Source organism: Sapajus apella, unplaced genomic scaffold (assembly GCF_009761245.1).
Source record: "Sapajus apella isolate SASKATOON/1434 unplaced genomic scaffold, GSC_monkey_1.0 scaffold44, whole genome shotgun sequence".
NCBI lineage: Eukaryota > Metazoa > Chordata > Mammalia > Primates > Cebidae > Sapajus > Sapajus apella.
Genome location: NW_022436984.1, coordinates 16,819,789 through 16,841,514, shown reverse-complemented (window position 1 = coordinate 16,841,514; position 21,726 = coordinate 16,819,789). Strand labels below are relative to the sequence as shown.

General features: G+C 39.8%; 1 protein-coding gene across 6 annotated transcripts in view; it reads left to right on the top strand.

Annotated features, from left to right (window-relative positions):
* The window catches only part of THADA (THADA armadillo repeat containing), a 362,400-nt gene that overhangs the window by 144,818 nt on the left and 195,856 nt on the right, over window positions 1-21,726 (top strand). For all 6 annotated transcript variants that reach the window (XM_032239429.1, XM_032239424.1, XM_032239426.1 and 3 more), the window contains 2 exons: window positions 11,357-11,446; window positions 14,012-14,143. In XM_032239429.1, coding sequence (XP_032095320.1) covers window positions 11,357-11,446; window positions 14,012-14,143 — 222 coding nt within the window. The remainder of the gene's footprint in view (window positions 1-11,356; window positions 11,447-14,011; window positions 14,144-21,726) is intronic.

Below are 21,726 nucleotides of genomic sequence, written 5' to 3'. Positions count from 1 at the left end.
TACTTTGTTCCTAAAAACAAAACAATTAGTTAAAATGTTCACTGAAGTTTAATTTTGAGTAAGCACCTTCTTCATATACCTTCCAAGATAGACTAGTTGGTAAATATTTGCTAAGGTAACTGAATGGGGTAACTTGCTGTTTGGGACAATTAGCTTAATTCAATTAAAATAATGACTTTAATCCTAGAATAGTAGCTCCACAGCCGTTTTCTCAGTGGTATCGTAGTCAGCAGAGCCAGTTATCTGTTAGGCAGTTTCTGGATCATACTGATAGAATCATATGGTCTGCATAAGTGAGAATACGTGTCTTTCTTAATCAAGAGATAGCAAGCCATTTATTCCTCTGGAAATTAATAACTGATTCCTTAAGAAGACATATCCATTGCCTTTCTGTCTGTATAGTGAGAGATTCTCAATGAGCAAATATACTTAGGGATCCCAGTACTAAACTCAGATATTTACCTTTAAGTGACTCCTCTTCACAGAATCAAGAGCCAAGGAAAGGACAGTAACAGTGGAAATGCATGTTCTTGATCCCTTTTGCTCTGAAGTGGTCAAGAATATAACAATGGCCTGTAGTGGAATGGTTTTGCTTTCTCCCTGTGTAAAACAGTGACCCTATAAAACCCAAGTTTGCAATTCATTAATGAGGAAATGTACATATAATTATTTGTAGCAGCAACAGACTGGTAATAACCAAAAGGCCTATCATTAGGGATTAAGTAAATTACAGTCAACCATACAGTAGATTACTCTGTAGCCATTAAATGGAAGAAAATAGATCAGTGTGGCTGACATGGAATAATTTTGCAGATTAGGTGAAAAAAATTCAAGGTGCAGAAAAGCGTATATAATATGATTATTTGTAGGAAAAAAAACTGCAAAGTAAAAGTATGTCCCTGTGTGCACTGAATTTTTTTAATAGGAAAGCTGAAATGCTGTTACACAGTTCTCTATGAGGAAGGGCACTGGGGGGAGTCCAGTGTCTATTTTTTAACCTTTGGATTTTTACTTTTTCCATTAAAATACCTAACAAGTAAAAAAGGAAATGAACATATTTTGGTTAAAATGTCCAGTAAATATTGCAGTGAGCCAAGATTGCACCATTGCACTCCAGCCTGGGCAACAAAATGAGACTCTGTCTCAAAAATAAATAAATAAATAAATAAATAAATAAATAAAAAGAAATGAAAAATAAATACTTTATTTCATTGTTAGTTACAATAGTAACTAACAATGAAATAGAGTAATTATAACAGTATACTATAATAAAAGTTAAGTGTGTGTGATTTTTTTGTCTCTGTCTCTCTCTCTCTCTCTCTCTCTCTCTCTCTCTCTCTCTCAATATCTCTCTATATATCTAAATATCTAATGACACTCAGTTTAAAACTTATGAATTGTTTACTTCTGGAATTTTCCGTTTAATATTTTTGAACCATATTTGACTGGGGAACTGAAACCAAGGATGAGGATATCCATGGTTTTGCTTTTTGTGATTTCAGTTACTGGTCACCGGCGATTCAAAAATATTAGGTGGAACAACCAGAAGGAGACAGTTATAAGTTTTAAATGGTATGTCATTCATCTCACTTTATCTTATCACATAGGCAGTTTATCTCACATGATAAAAATCTCACATCATCACAAGAAGTAGTGTGAGTACAGTATAAATTACTTAGAGAGAGAGACCACATTCACTTAACTTTTATTACAATGTATTGCTATAATTGTTTGAGTTTATTGTTATTGTTAATCTCTTACGTTGCCTAATTTATAAATTAAACTTTATCACAGCTATGTATGTACAGGAAAAAACATGGTATATATATGGTTGAGTGATGTCCACGGTTTTAGGCATCCACTTATGGAAATAGATTCCCTCAGTTATGGAAATAGATTATGGAAATAGATTCCCTCAGTTAAGGGGGGACTACTGTAATGTTCCACTTCTTTAGCTAGATGGTAGATCCAGAAAGTATTTATTTTTCATTTCATTTCATTTCATGATCATTTTATTTATTTATTTATTTTTGAGGCAGAGTCTCATTTTGTTGCCCAGGCTGGAGTGCAATGGTGCAATCTCGGCTCACTGCAACCTCTGCCTTCCTGGCTCAAGCAATTCTCCTGCCTCAGCCTCCTGAGTAGCTGGGATTACGGGCACGCACCACCACGCCAAGCTAATTTTTGTATTTTTAGTAGAGACAGAGTTTCACCATGTTGCCCAGGCTGGTCTCCAACTCCTGACGTCAGGTGATCCCCCCGCCTTATCCTCCCAAAGTGATGGGATTACAGGCATGAGCCACCGTGCCCAGCCCAAAACGCTTATCGCATTATTCTTTAAAGCTTACACACGGGGACCACTATACTACAGTTTACTCGTATTGTTGATGAATATGTGGCTGCTATACATATGCATGTACCAGCCTTCTGATGCCCATGCTCAAAAGTTTATCTAGGCCATTTACCCTGGAGTAACATTTTTGAGTCACTGGGTAAACACATCTCTGACTTTCAAAAAAATCTGAAATTATTTTTCAGAATTGTAGCAATTTTCATTTCCATAACCAGTGTCTGAAAGATTTAATACGTGGGATCACCAGACTTACTAGTCTTTGCCAATTTGAAGGTGTAAAATAGTCTCTTGTTAACAGTTTAGCATCTTTTCTACTGTTTCTTGGCCACTAATGTTTATCTTCTCTGAATTGCATTTTGATTAGTGTGTCCATTTTTATATGGAGTTGTCTTTTAGTCAGTCATTCACTTGAGTTCTTTGTATATTCTGGATACTAATTATGTAATTCTTAGATATATGCATGCAAATGTTCTCCCCATTTGTGGCCTGTATTTTTATTTTTAATTTTAAAACTTTATTATGGGAATTTTCAACATATGTCAAAATGAAGAGAATAGTATGATACAGTTTGGATATTTGTCCCCACTCATATATCATGTTGAATTGTAATCCCCAGTGCTGAAGGTGGGGCCTGTGGGAGGTGTTTGGATCGTGGAGTCAGATCCCTGATGTTTGAGGCTGTCTTTGTGAGAGTGAGTTCTTGCAAGATCTGGTCATTTAAAAGTGTGTGGTACCTCCCTCCCACACTGTCTCTTGTTTGCCTCTGTTTTCACCATGTTATGTGCCTGCTCCCCATTTTGCCTTCTGACATGATTGTAAGCTTCCTGAGGTCTCCCCAGAAACTGAGCAGATGCCCACACCATGCTTACTATAAAGGCTCAGAACTATGAAGAAATTAAACCCAACCCCTCCCCTCCCCTCCCCTTCCTTTCCCTTTTCTTTCCCTTTCCCTTTCCCTTTCCCTTTTCCTTTCCTTTTTCCTTTCCTTTCCTCTTTCCTTTCCTTTCTTCTTTTTTTTCCCACTCCTCTCCTCTCCGTTCCCCTTTCTCCTTTCTCCTTTCCTTGTCTCACTCTGTCACCCAGGCTGGAGTGCAGTGGCGTGACCTCAGCTCACTGTAGCCTCTACCTCCTGGGTTCAAGCAATTCTCCTGCCTCAGCCACCTGAGTAGCTGAGACTACAGGTACATACCACCACATCCGGCTAATTTTTGTATTTTTAGTAGAGATGGGTTTCACCATGTTAGCCAGGATGATCTCAATCTACTGACATCATGATTCACCCACCTTGGCCTCCTAAAGTGCTGGGATTACAGGTGTGAGCCACCGTGCCCAGCCAATCTCTTTTCTTTATAAATAACCCAGTGTCAGGTATTTCTTTGTAGCAATGCAAGAATGACCTAATACAAGTATAATTAACCCTGTGTATCTACCACTCAGATTCAGCAGTTATCTACATTTGCTAATCTTATTTCATCCATTTCAAGTCTCAAAAATTATATTGTATTTATTTTTATATATTTATTAGAAATTTATATTTCTTTTGCAAATATCCCCTTGTGTAGAACCTCTTTATGAGACATGACTGCTTGTTACAAATATTTTGTCATGCAGATTTTAGGCACTTTAGGTGTCTTATGAGCTATCAGTGAGCTTTTCTACTTGGTTTGCAGAAGAGCTTGAGACACTGTGGACAGGGTGGGAGAAAGGTGAGTGTTTCAACTCTGGCTTGTGTTTAAGTTTCTTAGTTTGTTACATTTCTGTTATTCAATAACATTTTATAATCTTCCCCGATGTTGATTTATAAGTGAAACCTGGCGATTTTGTGTGGAATAATGTTTTCTTTAGACAAGAGTATTTTATTGGTAATATATGTCCTTCCTAATGTGTGATGCATTTAAAGTGATCTAGCTTTAAGTAATGCTAAGATTGATCAGTGGTATCATGTCAAGTTATGTCATCTTGATTCTTCCATTATAAAGTTTCCTATCAGCCTTTCACCTACCAGTTCTAGCTTCCATTAATAGTTATTGCTTGGACCCATTATTTTTACTAGGGGTTATAAAAAGGTTATTTCTATTATTTCTTTTCCACTTATTGACTGAAATCTTCTACAAAAACAACTATCTTTAATTACCTGATACTATGTAATACAATTTTTTTCAGGGAATAAAGGATGAATGCTTTTCCCCCTTTATTAATTTTCAAAGTATGAAGTTGCTGTCCTAGCACCTTCCAGTGGTGACTAGTAACATGAGCTTTTATGAAGCCACTACATTTTCATTTATTTGATGTGTTTCAGTCTGTCACAGTTGTTATTACTTTGATATTTAAAATGTCACATCGTAGGCCATTGTGGACCTGAAGCTCTCAAATTGCTCTCATTCCTTTTAGAATAGCCTCCTTGTCCAGAACATTGAAGGGTCTCAGATTTTACTTGCAAGCCAGTAAGTTAGCGTGGCACAGTTTCATAGATGCTGGTAGAAGACACGAGACACTTGGGGTCAGAGATGAAGGGCAGTGTGTTACAACAGTATCAATAGCCAGAGGATAAGCACTTTTGTGTCAGTGCCTTGAGCTCCAGTGCTCACAGGGCAATGTGAAGAGGGATGGATAACACCCATACATGCAGTAAGTATCTTTATGGGAGGGGAACTCAGAGTTAGGGAACCTGAATCCTTTATAATGGGCAGTAAACATGTCTGCCGTTTGCTCCAGAGGGAGACACTGTATCTTCCAACGCTGTTCATTATATTAACATCCTTGAATAGAGTCAAGAAAATTCAGAACAAAGGACAGTCAGCGCTTCACTTTGCAGTCGTGGCACAGTGGCAGTAACTCAGCTTGTCTCTCAACAGCATCTGTCTCCCATTTCTGGTGAAAATTCTGGTGAATTTTCCCATGAATAAATACATCACACTGTTGGCTCCTTTGATTAATCTAACTGATGAGTTGGTACCAAATCTAGTTTGTCTCATAGAACATTTAATTAAGTTTACTACTAATAGGACACCAAGCAGCAGGATGAGCTCAGCTTTCAGTATTGCCATTGACTATGCCTCTCCGCATCTCAGATCCAATCACTTGGAAAAATCCCACAAACCAATAAGGTCTATGGTAGAAACCCAAATGGCTGTCTTTTGAAGTTTTTGTATTGACCTTTCCATTTAGCCCAAGGCATTAAGCCAGGTACAGCAGAACATATTAGCGATTGTATAGACTTTATCCTAACCTGGATACATTTAAATTGGAAGTCTAAGAAAATTTTTCATTTATATTGTTATGACTTGCCCTATGAATTGAAACAAACCTGCATGGCTTTTTGGGCTGAAGTGCTATCAGTGATTACCTCAGTTAAAATCAGTTGATAAATTTTGTACCATGTTTTCAATTGAATAACCCTTACAGCAGGACCAACCAACCACAGGGTGTGCAAAAATAATGAGTTGCTTATACCTCTGGGAAGCTTCTGTCAATAACCAAGCATAACCTAATTTTGGAGAGATCTTCATAGTCATCTGAGAGCTATATCATCTACTGGAGGTATTTCCTTAAACATTGGAAAGTTGCTTACAACCACCTCTAAGGTGCAAATCACGGTGTTTTGGGGGGAGAGGTAATGCCTGTTTTCACAAAAGAAACAGAGTCCCAAGGACACACCTAATAACCCTGTAAAGAAAGCATTTGTTTAGTTTGGGGAGTTCCCTACATCAGTTGAGGAGCATATTTTGACAGTGCCTCCAATGTGGCCTAAGAATCAGCTGGTAAACCTTAAAGTTTCTAGTTTAGTCCAAAGAATTTATTCTAGTCCTTGATTTTGGAGGGACTGCTTAAGTGCAGTCATTCCAACCTATCCTGTTTTGCCCACACCAACAGCTGAGTGGCATTCAACTGTCCTTTGCAATGGTTGAGCTATGGCTACAGAAAAGGGAAGGGCATTCAGAGATAGGTGTTTTCCAAGGAAGGGTCAGGTGCTGGAGCCAAGGCCGTAACATAGTTTCTGATAGACTCCTCAGTAAGGTTGAGGGGAAATAAATCAAATTGTGCTTCAAGCCATCTGAGGGAGGATCACAGACCCAGCAGCTCGTTAAATTTAATGTGCTCATGACAGTTTGGGGGAACAGCAGAGCATTTTCCTGGTGGGCAAGGCCCTAGGGACAATTTCAAAAAACAGACACCATTAACATTCTTCCTTTTATTGTACCTCCTGGGGTCTGAGATAGTCTCTTCCCAGGTGTCAAGATTATTCTCTCTACTTCCTCAAAATCAGTTGTTCTGTTTCATTATTTATAAGTTCATCTTTTTTCCAGTTGTTCCCTACTTGCAACCAGACCTTTTGTCTAGAATGGGCAGGTGCAAGAAGGACAAGGCATTTTTATAAATCTTACAGAGACCCTTTATGTACACGTGGGCCACCTTAGGAAGACTCAACAAGCAGTGTACTCAAGCAGGCAGTCATTATCTTATGATTTAGGACCACGTTAATCCTTTAGGAGAATCCAGGTGGCTAAATAGAATTAAGTTGGAATTTCCTAGGGCCCTTTTGGCCAGGCTGCCACATGGAAGGTGTACTAACTAGGCTGCCTGGGTTTGTCATTAGGGGAAAGAAAGAAGCATCATGCCAGGAATGCTCAGGGCAGAATCCCAAATTTTCAAAAAAGGTAAAAAAAACTTCATGCATTTCTTTGTGTGTGTGGTGGGGGGGGGTGCGGCGGGGGGGATGCGGCAGGGTCTCACCCTGTAGCCCAGGCTGGAGTGCGGTGGCACAATCTTGGCTTACTGCAACCTCCACCTCCTGAGTTCAATCGATTCTTCTGCCTCAGCCTCCTAAGTAGCTGGGATTACAGGCACACGCTATCTCGCCCAGCTAATTTTTGTATTTTTAGTGCAGACAGGATTTCACCATGTTGGCCAGGCTGGTCTGGAACTCCTAACCTCAAGTAGTCTACATGCCCTGGCTCCCCAAAGTGCTGAGATTACAGGCATGAGCCACCATGCCCGGCTATTTCTTTATGCTGTTTTTAAACCTTGAAGTCAATGGAATTTAATTTTTATATATGGTGGTAAAACAGGAAAGGCTCCCTTGTCCCCTCGCAGGGTGTGTGATGGGAGTGTAGCTCGCTTCTTCAGCACCCCCCTGCTCAAACCTCTAGGGGTGCATACAGACAGGCAGGCTGTGGGTCTCCCACCCCACAGCAGTGTCTAGGAGTGAAAGTTTACAGCTGAAGCCCCAGTGGGCGTGTGTTACAGGGTGCTCTTTTAGGTTAGCCATCCACAGGTGGCTTATGTTAGCTTGATTAGACCCCCTTGCTTTATCACAAGTACAGAGGGCTTTCTGTATCCCAGCATTCTTGCCCTGGTGTACCGGAAGAATTGGATCACATGTGGGCCTGGGGAATTAGTGCAGGGTTTTATTGAATGGAAGTAGCTCTCAGCAGATAGGGGAGCCAGAAGGGAGATGGTTTTTCCCTGGGGTTGGGCCACTCAGCAGCCTGACTCTTCTCTGACTGCCCTGGCCAATCTCCAAGTTGTCCCACCAGTGGATGGCCTGCTGGTGTGCCAGCCTGCTGGTGCCTGTTGGTGTGCTCTTGACATCCAGCTACTTGTGTGTTCCTCTGTGGATGTGCTCCTCTTGACATCCAGCTGCTTGTGTGCCTGCCTGCTAGGGTCTTGGGGTTTTTTATAGGCACAGGATGGTCTTGGGAAATGCAGCATTTGGGGGTGAAGGCAGGAGTGCCTATCCTCACCTAGGTCCCTGGGCACAGGCTGGGGGTGGAGCCCTCACCAGGGACCCCCCTTTCTCCTCCCAGCACTTCCCTGCCTGCTTCCCGTATCAGTGGGAGATTGGGATCAATTGTAATTTTATCTGTGTGGATAATCAGTTACCACAGTACCTTTCTCTGTGATCTGCAGTATTAGCTCTTTTACAAATCAAGTTTTTATACGTGTGTTAATATATGTCTGCTCCTGTGCCTTTTACTCTTATTTTATTGGCTTACTTGTACCCACAGTCCTAATTACTTGAGTTTTACGGTATTTTTAGCTATCTGGATGAGTCCTCCAACCTTGTTCTTCTTTCAGATTTTCTTTGCTACTCTTACTCTTGGCCCTTGATATGTGTATTTGCATTTTAAAATCTACATCTTAGGGCGGAGCATGATGGCTCACACGTGTAATCCCAGCACTTTGGGAGGCCGAGGTGGGCCAGTTGCCTGAGATTAGGAGTTGGAGACCAGCTTGGCCAACATGGCAAAACCCCGTCTCTACTAAAAATATAAAAAATTAGCGAGGTGTGGTGGTGTGCACCTGTAGTCCCAGCTACTCGGGAGGCTGAGGCACGAGAATCGCTTGAACCCAGGAGGTGGAGGTTGCAATAAGCCAAAATTTCGCCACTGCACTTCAGCCTGGGCAACAGAGCAAGACTTTGTTTCAAAACAAATAAATAAAATAAAATAAATCAACTTCTCAGGTCACTTACAGACACACACACACACACACACACACACACACTGCTTTTATTGGAATTGCGTTGCATTTATAATCAATGGGGAGAATGTCATCTTTCTAATGTGAAATCCTCTAATCTATGAGCATAACACATCTCCTTTTTTTCCCCTGTTTGTTTGTATTTTCGAGACTGAGTCTGGCTCTGTCGCCCAGGCTGGAATGCAATGGCGCGATCTCAGCTCCCTGCAACCTCCGCCTCCCAAGTTCGAGTTATTCTCCAGCCTCAGCCTCCAGAGTAGCTGGGATTACAGGCGCCCACCACCATGCTTGGCTAATTTTTGTATTTTTAGTAGAGATGAAGTTTCACCATCTTGGTCAGGCTGGTCTTGAACTCCTGACCTCAAGCAGTCCACCTGCCTTGGCCTCCCAAAGTGCTGGGATTATAGGCGTGAGCCACATCTCCTTTTTAAGGCATATCTTTTTTTTTTTCTTTTTAACGGAACATCTCCCTATTAAAAATGTGAAATACCAATGTGGAAACAAAAGGACCTTGACCTCTATCTCATACTATACACAAAAATTAATTTAAAATGGATCGTAGACCTCAGTGTAAAAGCTAAAACCATAAAGCTTCTAGAAGAAAATATAGGATATCTTTCTTATGTACATGGGTAGAGATTTCTTAGGCCATAGAAAGCATGAATCATAAAAGAAAAATATTGATTAAATAGTGGACTTTATCAAAAATTTTAAAATTCTGCTCATCAAAAGACGTTATCTAAAAAATAAGTTGTCAAACCATAGATTGGAAGAGGGTATATGACCAAGGAAAAGCAACCTATTAAAAATGAGCAAAAATCTTGAAGAGATACTTCACAAAAGGTCATACCAATGACCAAAGCACGTGAAAAGTGCTCAGCATCGTTAGTCATCGAGGAAATGCAAATCAGAATCACAGGAGACACTGCATACCCACAGGATGGCTATAAAGGAAGGAAAAACAAAACAACAGCAAATGTTGAAAAAAAGGTAGAAATCTCCATCAGAAATCTACCTTATTGTTGGGAGTGTTAAATGGTATAATGATTTTGGGAAACTGTCAGTTTCCTAAACAGTTAGACATGTTACAGTTTTATTATCAGATATTAATCCAGGAGAAATGAAAATATGTTCTTTAAAAGTCTTACGTAAGAATTTTACATCAGCTTTATTCATAATAGCAAAAAAAGGTAAAGAACCCATGTCTGTCAAGAGGAGAATTAATAAACAAACTTATAGATTCATATAATAGAATACTACTCAACAAAAAAAGAACCAGATGATATTGATATGTTGAATAACATGGATAAATTTCATTAACTCTGTGCTGAGTGAAAAAATTGAGACAGAAAATGTATTATTAGATTTATAGGAAATTCTAGAATAGACAAAACCAAACTGTGATGATAGAAATCAAATCAGAGGTTCCTTTGTAGGGTGGGAGATGACTGAGAAGGGGCATGGGTGATCTTTATGGGATGATGGAAATTTTCTGAGTCTTCATAGGGGTGTGGATTACACGAATATGCATTTGTGGGCTGAATGGTACACTCAATCAGAGCATTTGCTGTGTATAAAAATGTTTCAGTTTTTTAAAAATGTGATATTCTGTATTACAATTAATAGGGACATAACACGTAGAGTTGATAAAAGTGGGTAGATTAGGAAATATTTACATCACCCCTTCAGAGTAATTCTTTAATAGTTATGGAGACAGTATGTTCCTAAATGGTATATTTAGCTTGAGCTTTTTGATCAGTGGTGCAGTCTGAGGAACTATTTTACTTTCATAGTTCAAGAGAAGTTTTTATAAAGATGGAAAAGATAATCCTTAGAAGTTCAGCAGGGATTGGATTTCCAGACCTTCACATGCCAAGACTGTACTTCTGATAATCGTACTCAAAACCAGTGGTTCTCAGTCAGGGGCCATTTTGTCCCATGGGGTGTATTTGGCAATGTCTGACGACATTTTGATTGTCATGATTGTTGGGGAGGGTTGTGCTGCTGGCACCTAGTGGGTAGAAGCCACGGAAGCTGCTAAACATGTATAGGACACAGTGTATAGGACAGCCCCTTAAAACAAAGAGTTGTTTGGTCCAAAATGTAATTGGTGCCATGGTTGAGAAAGCTTGGTCTAGACCTGTCCTTACCACTGAAGCTGAGTCAGTCTCAGTCAATCAGGTGTTGAGTCTACTTATAGTCCAAATCAGTTATGGAAACTTGGCATCTACAGATTACATATTTCTCCCCTGACAGAATATAATATCAAATATTTGTAAACATACATAATCTTAAATTTTGAGATAACAGTTCATGTATTGAGAGCACTTCAGAAATCAAAATTATCTTTTATGTTTATTGTTAAACTCTTAAGATGCTGTAGATTCTGTTTTTAACTGTATTTAATTAAATGTCCAAACAAATGACCTTAGTTATCTTCCTTTTTTAAAAAAAGGCTTTATTGTCAGATCAAAGGGAATAAATGATAATAACTCATCCTTTTTCCTCCTCCTTTCACAGAATGACAGGCAGAGAGTTTTTCTCGCGTTTCCCAGAACTCTATCCTTTTCTTCTCAAACAGTTGGAAACTGTAGCCAATACAGTAGACAGGTAAGAAGAGAATTGGGTGGGGCAAAATGAACTCATGGTCATATTACCTTCATGATTGAGATTTTCCCTCTAGGCAACTGTTTTTAATAAAATTCTTCCTTTTTTTTAAATTAAAAAAAAATTTTTTCCTTGAGACAGTGTCTTTCCCTGTCACCCCCAGGCTGGAGTACAGTAGTGGCCACTACACTCTACCCATTTTTGTATTTTTTGTAGAGATGGGGTTTTGTCATGTTTCCCAGGCCGGTCTCAAACTCCTGAGCTCAAGCGATCTGCCCACCTCAGCCTACCAAAGTGCTGGGATTACAGGCATGAGCCACTGTGCATGGTCAGACTTCTTCCTTGTAATAAAATTAGCTTTTTTAAAAAGGTGCTTTTTTAAATAATTATATTATGTTGCCTGGTTTTCTATAGTAGATTTGTACTTGAAAAGCTGTGTAAAATCTTGTCTTTATATTTTAAAAATCCTATTTTATGTTAAATTTTATCAAACTTAATTCCATTTTCTGTGTTATAGAAACTAAGAATCACATGGTGATTTCTTCTGTTATGAATTATTTTCTTCCTATTATTAAAAAAAATCTGTGTTTACATATTGAGCTTGCTCTATGCACACCTGTCTTTTTTTTTATTATTGACTTGTTACATCTTGCCATTGTGAAACTATAGCAATTAGCTGACTAATGTGATCACTTATATTCAGAAATGGTCTTGTTCTACCTTAGTGAAAGTGGCTGGTATTGTTGGAAACAGAGAGCAAAGCCATTAAGAGGACTTCCAGTTTTATAGTTCACCATTGTCTTCACACCTATAATCCCAGCACTCTGGGAGGCTGAAGCAGGCTGATCACCTGAAGCCAGGAGTTAGATCAGCCTGGCCAACACTGCAAAAACCTGCCTCTGTTTAAAATTGGCCAGGCACGGTGGCTCACGCCTGTAATCCCAACATTTTGGGAGGCCGAGGCAGGCAGATCATCTGAGATCAAGAGTTTGAGACCAACCTGGCCAACATAGTGAAACCCCGTCTCTGCTAAAAATTAAAAATTAGCTGGGTATGGTGGCACACACCTGTAGTCCCAGCTACTTGGGAGGCTGAGGTAGGAGAATCACTTGAACAAGGGACGTGGAGGTTGCAGTGGGCTGAGATCGTGCTGCTGCACTACAGCCTGGGCAACAGAGTGAGGCTCTGTCTCAAGAAAAAAAAAAAAAAAACAAGCAAAAAAATTAACCAGGCGTGGTGGTGTGCACCTGTAATCCCAGCTACTTGGGAGGCTGAGGAGAATCGCTTGAATCCAGGAGGCGGAGGTTGCAATGAGTCGAGATTGCGCCGCTGCACTCCAGCCTGGGAGACAGAAAAAGACTTCGTCTCCCCCCACCCAAAAAAAATCACATTCTAATGCTGGTAGTAGTGGAATTTTTAGTATGGATATCTTAGAGCATGTGTTTTGTATTTTTCCTGTAATTTTGCACGTGGTGTGAATGTGCACTTATTGTCTATAATTAAAAAATAAAATTATATTAATGAATTTTACTTCTGTTTATGATGCGTTTGCTCACATTAGTAGTTTACGCAAACGTGCTTTTCTGGCCTTTAGTGACTGCCTGCTCATACTTTTTTTTTTTTTTTTTTTGAGACGAGTTTCGCTCTTGTTGCACAGGCTGGACTGCAATAGCATGATCTCGGCTCACCACAACCTCCACCTCCCAGGTTCAAGTGATTCGCCTGCCTCAGCCTCCCGAGTAGCTGGGATTACAGGCGTGGGCCACCATGCCTAGCTAATTTTTTGTATTTTTAGGAGAGACGGGGTTTCTCCATGTAGGTCAGGCTGGTCTCAAACTCCCAATCTCAGGTGATCTGCCTGCCTTGGCCTCCCAAAGTGCTGGGATTACAGGCATGAGTCACCACACCCAGCCCATGCTTTCTTAAATACATTTTGATGTTGAAAGTTTCACATTTCGTGCTCTAGAACAGGCACCTCTCTACTATAGGAGCAATTCTAATCAAAATAGCAGACTCTAATTATGCAAATGGTTAGCTTTGAGAAGAGGATCCTGTTCAAAAGCCCAAGCCACTGTTTTGCCAGTAGTATTTTCTTATGATGCACATTAGGGAGATATGAAGTGAACATAAGAGGAAAAAAAACCAGAACTCTCCTTTGATTGTAGAGTCTTACTTTATATACTTTTTTTTTTTGAAATGGAGTCTCACTTTTTTACCCAGGCTGGAGTGTAATGGCCCAATCTTGGCTCACTGCAACCTCTACCTCCTGGGTTCAAGTGATTCTCCTACCTCATCCTCCCGAGTAGTTGGAATTAACAGGTGTGCACCACTACACCTGGCTTATTTTTTGTATTAGTAGAGGTGAGGTTTTACCATGTTGACCAGGCTGGTCTTGAACTCCTGACCTCATGTGATCTACCCGCTTCAGCCTCTCAAAGTACTGGGATTACTGGTGTGAGCCACCACACCTGGCCATATACATAATCATTTAATAAGAAAAATGTTTGAAGGAGGATTTCTTCACTACCTGAATGTGAAATCCTTTATGTGTAATAATTGTTTTCTCAGTGATACCAGAGAACCAAATCGTCATCCAAGCATGTTTCTCTTACTTTTGGTGTTGGAGAGACTCTACCCTTCCCCGATGGATGGCACTTCTTCTGCTCTCAGCATGGGACCTTTTGTTCCCTTCATTATGAGGTAACGTCATGCTGTGTGGAAATGGTGGGGGTGGGTGTGGAAGATTTACGGGAATATTTTATCTTGTTCTTATTTCAGAAACTATTTTTTATATATGTATATATAACATATGTAACTATTTTATATATGTAACTTTTACACACACACACACACACACACACACACACACACACACACACACACAACTTTCAGAGGGGTCTTGTGAAGACAGAGGCCTGGGTCTTCTTGCTGTTGTCCCCAGCATTTCAGAGGAAGGTGCTTATATCATGGGTACAGGATCTCATTAGAACCTGTGTAAGTAATGTTTTCCTTGAGTCCTGTCTGCTTCAATGCAGGTTGGGTGTATGTTGTTGGTAGCAGATACTCCTTTTGAGAAACATAGCCCCGTGTTTGCATTATTTCTGTGTTGAGCCTGGCCAGCACGGAGCAGGCTCGGTTCTGGTATGTATCTTCTGTCCACGGGTTCAAGAGGACATCAGGATGTCTGACTCTTCACTCCAAAGGAGTCTGCCAGGAGGTGCAATGGGTGGCATGTAAATGGCAATGTCGTGTGGCATGAATTCCCACTCACCTTCTCTTTCGAGCTTGTAGTACCTGAAAAAAGTCATGAATGTAGAGTATTGATGGAATAAAAGGATAACAGGCTTCTCTTCTTTTGGAGCCTATTACCACTTGTTGTGTTACATCTTTTCAGGCATTTGCCATCTTCTGATTACTTTATTCATTTTGGATCAAAGGCCTAAATTTGTAGGCCTCCAAAAAGTATTAAAATTTTCTTATGAAACATTTCAGAAGCCCGTTGTATTAGTTAGCTCTTACCTTTCTGCTTACCTCTTGACAAAACAGTACCTTCATTTTTGTCTTCTACCAAAAATTGAAGTGGATTTAGAGCAGATGGATAAGAATCCAAACTCAAGAGAGCGTTTCTTATTTATGTGTTGTCCTGGGTTCCACTTCCTTGTTTTGCAGAGCTGACTTATGCATTTTAATGTGAGAAACCATTAAACATGAGATTCTGGCATGTACTTGCTGGAACTATTTGTTTGCCCAAGCCCTGGCTGTGGCTGTGTTATCTTTGATCACAGAGATGACTCATGCAGACTGGTTTTTGTTTCCTGATATACAAACTTACCAGTCTCCTTCATCAAGCATTTGGTGATTAATTTTAGGAATTTGGGTGGTAAATTTTACTTTCAGGGGCCTTAAAAAATGTTCTTTGATGAATAACTGGAAAGAACTAAGAAATGTTTTCAGAAAGTTGATGCAAGCAGGAAAGGCATGTGCACAGAATTGCCATTTACATCAGAAACAGAGATTTGCTTTAGAACCTGTCATCTGTCTTAAGAACTAACTTCTTCAGTTCAGGTACCTCAAAATTGTGGAATTTGTGGAAGCTTTTTACTACTCAATCTGTTGTTCATTGCATCCTAGTAATAAGAAATTACTACATGGAAAGTACCTTTCCAAAATGTTGCTTCGTTTACATATAATCAGAATTCTGATATTACTCATTATATTCAAAGTATCTATTATATAAAACAAATATTCCACTAATATAGAGGATTTAAAAATTGCTTTGAAGCCACCGTACTCAGGGCATCATTTATTAACCTCTAAAAATACAAAGTAAGAAGTTTGCAATCAGTCTCTTCTTCCAGTGAAAACGCTGCGGTTAGTAGTTGCTTTCTTCCAGTAAGTAAGATGCTCTGTGAAGTAAAAATTCATGTAGAAACCATCAATAGCAGAAGTGCCACAATTGATCCCTTAAGTACAGAATCAGTAGGCTCTGACTTATTGAGTGTCCATCTGTGTTGTAGAACAGTGTTCTTAAACCTCAAGATGTAAACATATCACTTGGTGATCACATAAATTCTGATTCATTAGACCTGGGGTGAGTCCTGAGAGCCTGACTTTCAGATGGTCTTCCAGGTAATGCCATTGCTGCTGGTCTGTAGATCACAAACTTAGAATATGAAATTTAATGCCATCACACACACAGACAGACACACACACACACACACACACACACGCACACACACACACAAATTTTAATAAGCTAGACAGTAGTAGGGTCATACTATATTTGGTTAGACAATTTAAAGAGTTTATTAAGAAGTAGATTTTGACCCAGGAATGCAGAAAACGAGAAAGAAAGTGTTCTGAGCAGAGAAGTCAGTAGGAAGTAGATCAATCTTTGTTGAGCCCTTTTTGCCAGGCAGTGAACTGGGCATTTTGCTTACAGTGACTCTTTGAGAAGAGGTGTTATCATCCTCATTTGCCCGTTCAGGAAATTGAGGTTCAGACAGTGAGGCAGTTGCAGAGCTAGAATTTGAACACAAGAGTGCAGGGCTTGTCAAGAGTGTTAGATGTACTCTTTCTGTTATACCAAAATAACCGTTTATTTTGGTTGCCTTTTGAGTAGCCAGTAACTTAGCTACACTGAATGGGCCTATAGGGTCTGAAATTTACGAAACTGAGAGAGATGAAGAGCCTATATCCACAGTTGGTGCATCTGAGGAAAAGGCTGTCTTCTGGATATAGAAGTAATTGTCTCTATCAATGATGGGATCTGTTCCTTATTTTGCTTTTCCGTAGGAAAAGTAGCTCATTGGAATGGTCAACCATGTGTGACTCATGGTGACAATTGCCTAGGGTTATAGGATTGATTTGTGGCCAGATACAGACGAACCCTGGCTCTATTTTCTTGACCACCTTCTGTGGTAAAGTGGAAGGCCCTCGATTTAGTTAGTTTGGGGTTTCGCCAACCAACCACAGGGACAACCAACCCATGCTACCCCAAAATGTTCACTGGGGAGGTAAACTATAAACAGATTTTTTAAGAATAGCGAATGTGATAAAACTGTATGCATTTGATTTACATGACCTCTGAGAAAATTATTCATGAAGAAAGTGAAAGGTTGATCATAAAACCTATCATTCCAGGGCTTGTGGTTCTGATAGTGATAAAGAGTGGGCTGTTTTGACTTGGGATAATAGCTGAAAAGATGGATGTATGTTTGCACAGTGGATCAGCAGTGTTTGATTTTTGTTCCATTTTTAAGGGCAATTTATATACTTGGAAGAGTTCTAATCAGGCTCATAGATACTATGAATTTGGCTAAAGAAAAAAATTTCAGTTTGTGGGAGTAGTGCAAAAGTGGCTCTGACTGTTAAAAGTGAATTGCGTAATGAGAAGAAGATTAAAAGAGCCAGCGACAGCTTTTTGTTTGCCTTTGATTTATGTCTACTTACCTGCTATTTCCTTCCTCTCTGTAAGGTATTTGTAAGTATTATTTGTAGTTTTAGTTGTTTATCCCGTGTTCAAGAGTATATCTAAGCTTATTTCTCTGTTGATTTTCTTCATTGATTTAAGTCTTAGAAGTCACTGATTTGGATTTTCCAAAATTATGCATACATGCCATTACGATTGTTGCATCCTCTTGGGACAGAAATGATAATGTCAATCCCAGCATCTTGTATACAACTTTTTAAAATCCAGTGTATTTTATGTTCTGATGTTGTGCGGGATCCAGATACACAGCCCTTTACCATGTGAGTGTGACGCCTTCAATTTTAGACTATTAATTCATTCTTCTGTTCAGGTACCTCAACGCAGAGTGATTCATGCTTTAAAAAGAATCTTGAGTGACTCTCTGAATATAACTCACCAGGGCCTGCTTCTCTGGGCTTTCTAGAGACTAGAAAGTCTTTTCAGATGCCAAAAAGTCTCTGGGCATATATCTCTAAGTTCTCTTTCACAAGCAAGTTTCAAGTTCCAGTCAAAGAGCTCTAACCATATAAGCCCCAAACCTTGGACCATAGAGTCCTGAGCAAAGTCCCAGGACTCAGAGACCTGATTCTGTCTAAGCTCTGTTGCCGAATCACTAACTGTGACACTTGGACAAGGCTTTTTGCCCTCTCTACACCAATGTGGTTACTTGTATGTATGCAAGTTTCAGTTAAGACAGAAAGTGCCTTCTACTGCAGATAACTGAGATCTGGTTAATACCTGCAGGAGAAATCCCTTCACTGCCCTTTTGAAGCACTTTTTAAAGGTTCTCTCTTACCCACAGCCCCCTTCCGCCCCCCCACCCTTTTTTTTTGTTGTTGTTGTTTATTTTCACTGCATATGACTTTCAGTACATTTATTTCCCCAATCCATTTAGTCATTGTTCTCTTTAGACAAGTTTTCAGTGAAATATCCTCTCCTTTCCTTTTCCCTCCTCCTTTCCTTCCTTGCTTTTTTAAAGAGATGGGGTCCCACTATGTTGCCCAGTTGGACCTGGAATTCCTGAACTCAAGTGATCCCCTGCTTTAGCCTCCCAAGTAGCTGGGACTGCAGGTGCACACTTGTGCCTGGGTTGCTTTTCTTTTCTCTGACTTTTTTTTTTTTTTTTTTTTTTTTTGAGATGGAGCCTTACTCCATTGCCCAGGCTGGAGTGCATCATCTCAGCTCACTGCAACCTCCGTCTCCCAGGTTCAAGTGATTCCCATGCCTCAGCCTCCTGAATAGCTGGGACCACAGGTGTACGCCACTGTGCCCAGTTAATGGCAGAAACCACAATTACTTTTGCACCAACCTAAATAATTTTTGTATTTTTAGTAGAGACAGGTTTTACCATATTGACCTGGCTAGCTTGGAACTCCCGGCCTTGAGCGATCTGTCCACCTCAGCCTCCCAAAATGCTAGACTTAGTAGCAGGTATTAGCCACCATGCCCAGTACTTTGCCAGATATTGAAATACAAATAGCAATACAATCTTAACTAAACATGTGGCAGTAGAAATGATTCAGAAGAACCTATGCAATGGAAAGTTTTTTAGTTGAAATATGGAACTCTAGCCAGTAATCACAGCATTAGAAAATACATGTTTTCTGTATTTTTAAAATATTTCATGGAATCTTTTGATTTTACCAGTCTTAAAGAGGGAGTTAGGGTACAAAAGCTTAAGAATTTGTTGGTCCTTTTAAGCCTATGATATTGGGAAATGACATTGACTCCTTTTCTTTTTCTTGAAAGTTACAAAAATTGAGGGATTATCGCTTTGCTCCTTACTGAGATTATGAAGTTGAAAGACCTTATTTTCCATGGCATAGAATTGGGGTTTTTGCAGTAGACAACGGTTGGCTTCTACTTTCATTTGTGATTATAACACTGGAAACTCTCTTTCAAGGCTTCACGTTATGTTTCCATCTGCTCTGTCTTCCCAGAATCCTTGTAGATAAATAGAGAACAAGATTTGCTTTATAGAGAGATAAATGAGGCAGACAGTAGTTAAAATACTGCTGAGAAGTAAGTAATGCCCTCATCACTTTCTCTCTACCTCAGCTCCTAATCACCTCTCCCTTCGAATGTCTGTAGCATTTGTTAATCTCTTCATCTCCCCATTCACCATTTTATGCCATTCTTTAATGCTCAGTGTTTATTTTTGCAAAATAAATCTTACTTTCCTTCCATGCAGAAGCAGCTGTGGGGTGCTTTCATTTGTTTATTTTTTGTTACCTTTCTCTGCTTCACCCTGGTTTGGGCACAGAGTTAGATTGAGAGAAAAATGAAACTAATTTGGAAATGAGACTTTTTGTGTTGGATCAGTCTGTGTATCTGTGAAGTACTCAAGGGACCTCTTGTCCTACAATGTTGGAGCCACATTTTGTATTCCCCCGGTTACTGTTTTTATAGAAAAGAGGCTTAACTGGATTCTGTGTTTTACCTGGACTTTGAGGAGTCTTGAGTTTGAATATGAGCTCTGCTCTGACATTTGCTTTTATTGTAACTTCACCTCTGTGACCCTCTGTTTCCTTTTCTGTCATATTAAGGTATTGAACCGGATGTTACCTAGGTTCTCTCTGGCCACTTTCCTACACTGTGAACTTGTCTCTTCTGACTGCCTTCTAGTGAGCCGCTTACAGAGTCCCACCTTGCAGCCACCCTGTTGCAGGTTTTAGTGCCAAATGAGAGGACCCTGGATTGATAAGAATAGAAGTAGGGGAAGGTGCCATTTTTCTGTTCAAAGTCATGGAATTACAAACAAGCCAAAACATGTTGGGGAAAGCCTCCCAGGTTAACGTAGCATGAATGGAAGAGCCATGTAGGAGAGCAGCCTCTGTGTGTTTCAGGCCGTAGATCTATGTAATGGGGATCATTCTGCTTACAAAATAGAAGTTAAAGCTCCTTGGTTTACTTGTGAAGAAAAATTCTAGAGGAGAAAGGGGTTGGTAGATAGCATAATGGTGATAGAAAGACAATAAACTTTTTCAACCCATACTTTGTCCTCTGCCCGTAAGCCAGAAGGAAAACCCTGAAATCAGAGGTAGGTGAGGCAGTACAGAAAAAGAGCAGTGTCCTATGAGGGAGGACACATCCCTGCACCCAGATGCATGACAGCCTTGAGGGCAAGTGAGCCCACAACCATGTCAGTAATTCTTGGGAAAGGTGGGGTGGGAATGTCATGCCAGGAGCCTGCAGAAGGATTTTCAGAAGAGAGGAGTAAAGCCATATTTTATTAGTGACCAGACAATCGTGTTGATATTGATTGTTTTTTACTGAATTATTAAATATATCACTTGGGAGTTCTTTGCACTCTATTTGCTGAGAACTAGTAAGGATTCCCTATGAACAGGTCATGCCCGAGTCACCTCATTATTTTTATGGGATTACTAGGCCAGTAGATGCTAACAATGTAGCTTTATTCAATGTTTAAATTATGTACTTAAATGAAGACAAATTGTGCACATATATCCCAGAACTTAAAGCATAATCATAATAAAAAGAAATGATATCAAACTTCAAATATTGGTAACATATTTGATAAACACCACTGCCATACCATACAGCTTTTTGAAAATAAAGCTACTTATTTGGTAGGTATATGAAGTCAAAAAGACTGACACTGGTGACATAGCTTCAAATGCTGGAAGGTCCAAGTAAAAACTCTTTTGAGGAGGTAGGGAAAGGATCTCCTGCAACTTTATAACATGATACTTTATGATTATGCTGTTAGTAGCTAAAAGTAACCTTTAAAAAAATGAAGACAAGCTAGATTGCATGCTTATCAAATTTGTGAGCGAATTAAGATTCAAAATAACCTTCAAGCGTAAGACTGACAAACATAAATTCAGGCACAAGACCATTACCTTGGAATGGGGAGGAAAGGGAAGAAATTGAGGAGCCATGTACTAAGAACGTCAATTTTATTTGTGATATGTTCTTAAACTGGGTGTAGGGCAAATGCTTGAACGTCATCTTACTCTCTAGATTCTTTTTGTTGTTGTCGTTGTTTTGTATGTCTGATGCAGTTCATCATTTAAAAGTAAGATTCGAAGTAGCCTTGACCAGCCTGAGCAACTTAGGGAGAACATGTCTCTATAAAAAATTTAAAAATTAGCCAGATATACAGGGATTTGCACCTGTAGTCCCAGCTACTTGGGAGGCTGCGGTAGGAGGATTGCTTGAGCCCAGGAGGTCAAGGTGGCTCAAGTGAGCTGTGATCGAGCCATTGCACTCCAGCCTGGGTGACAGAGCGAGACTCCAAAAAAGCCTTGAAAGACTAGATTGATGGGCTGAGACTATCAAGATAACATTT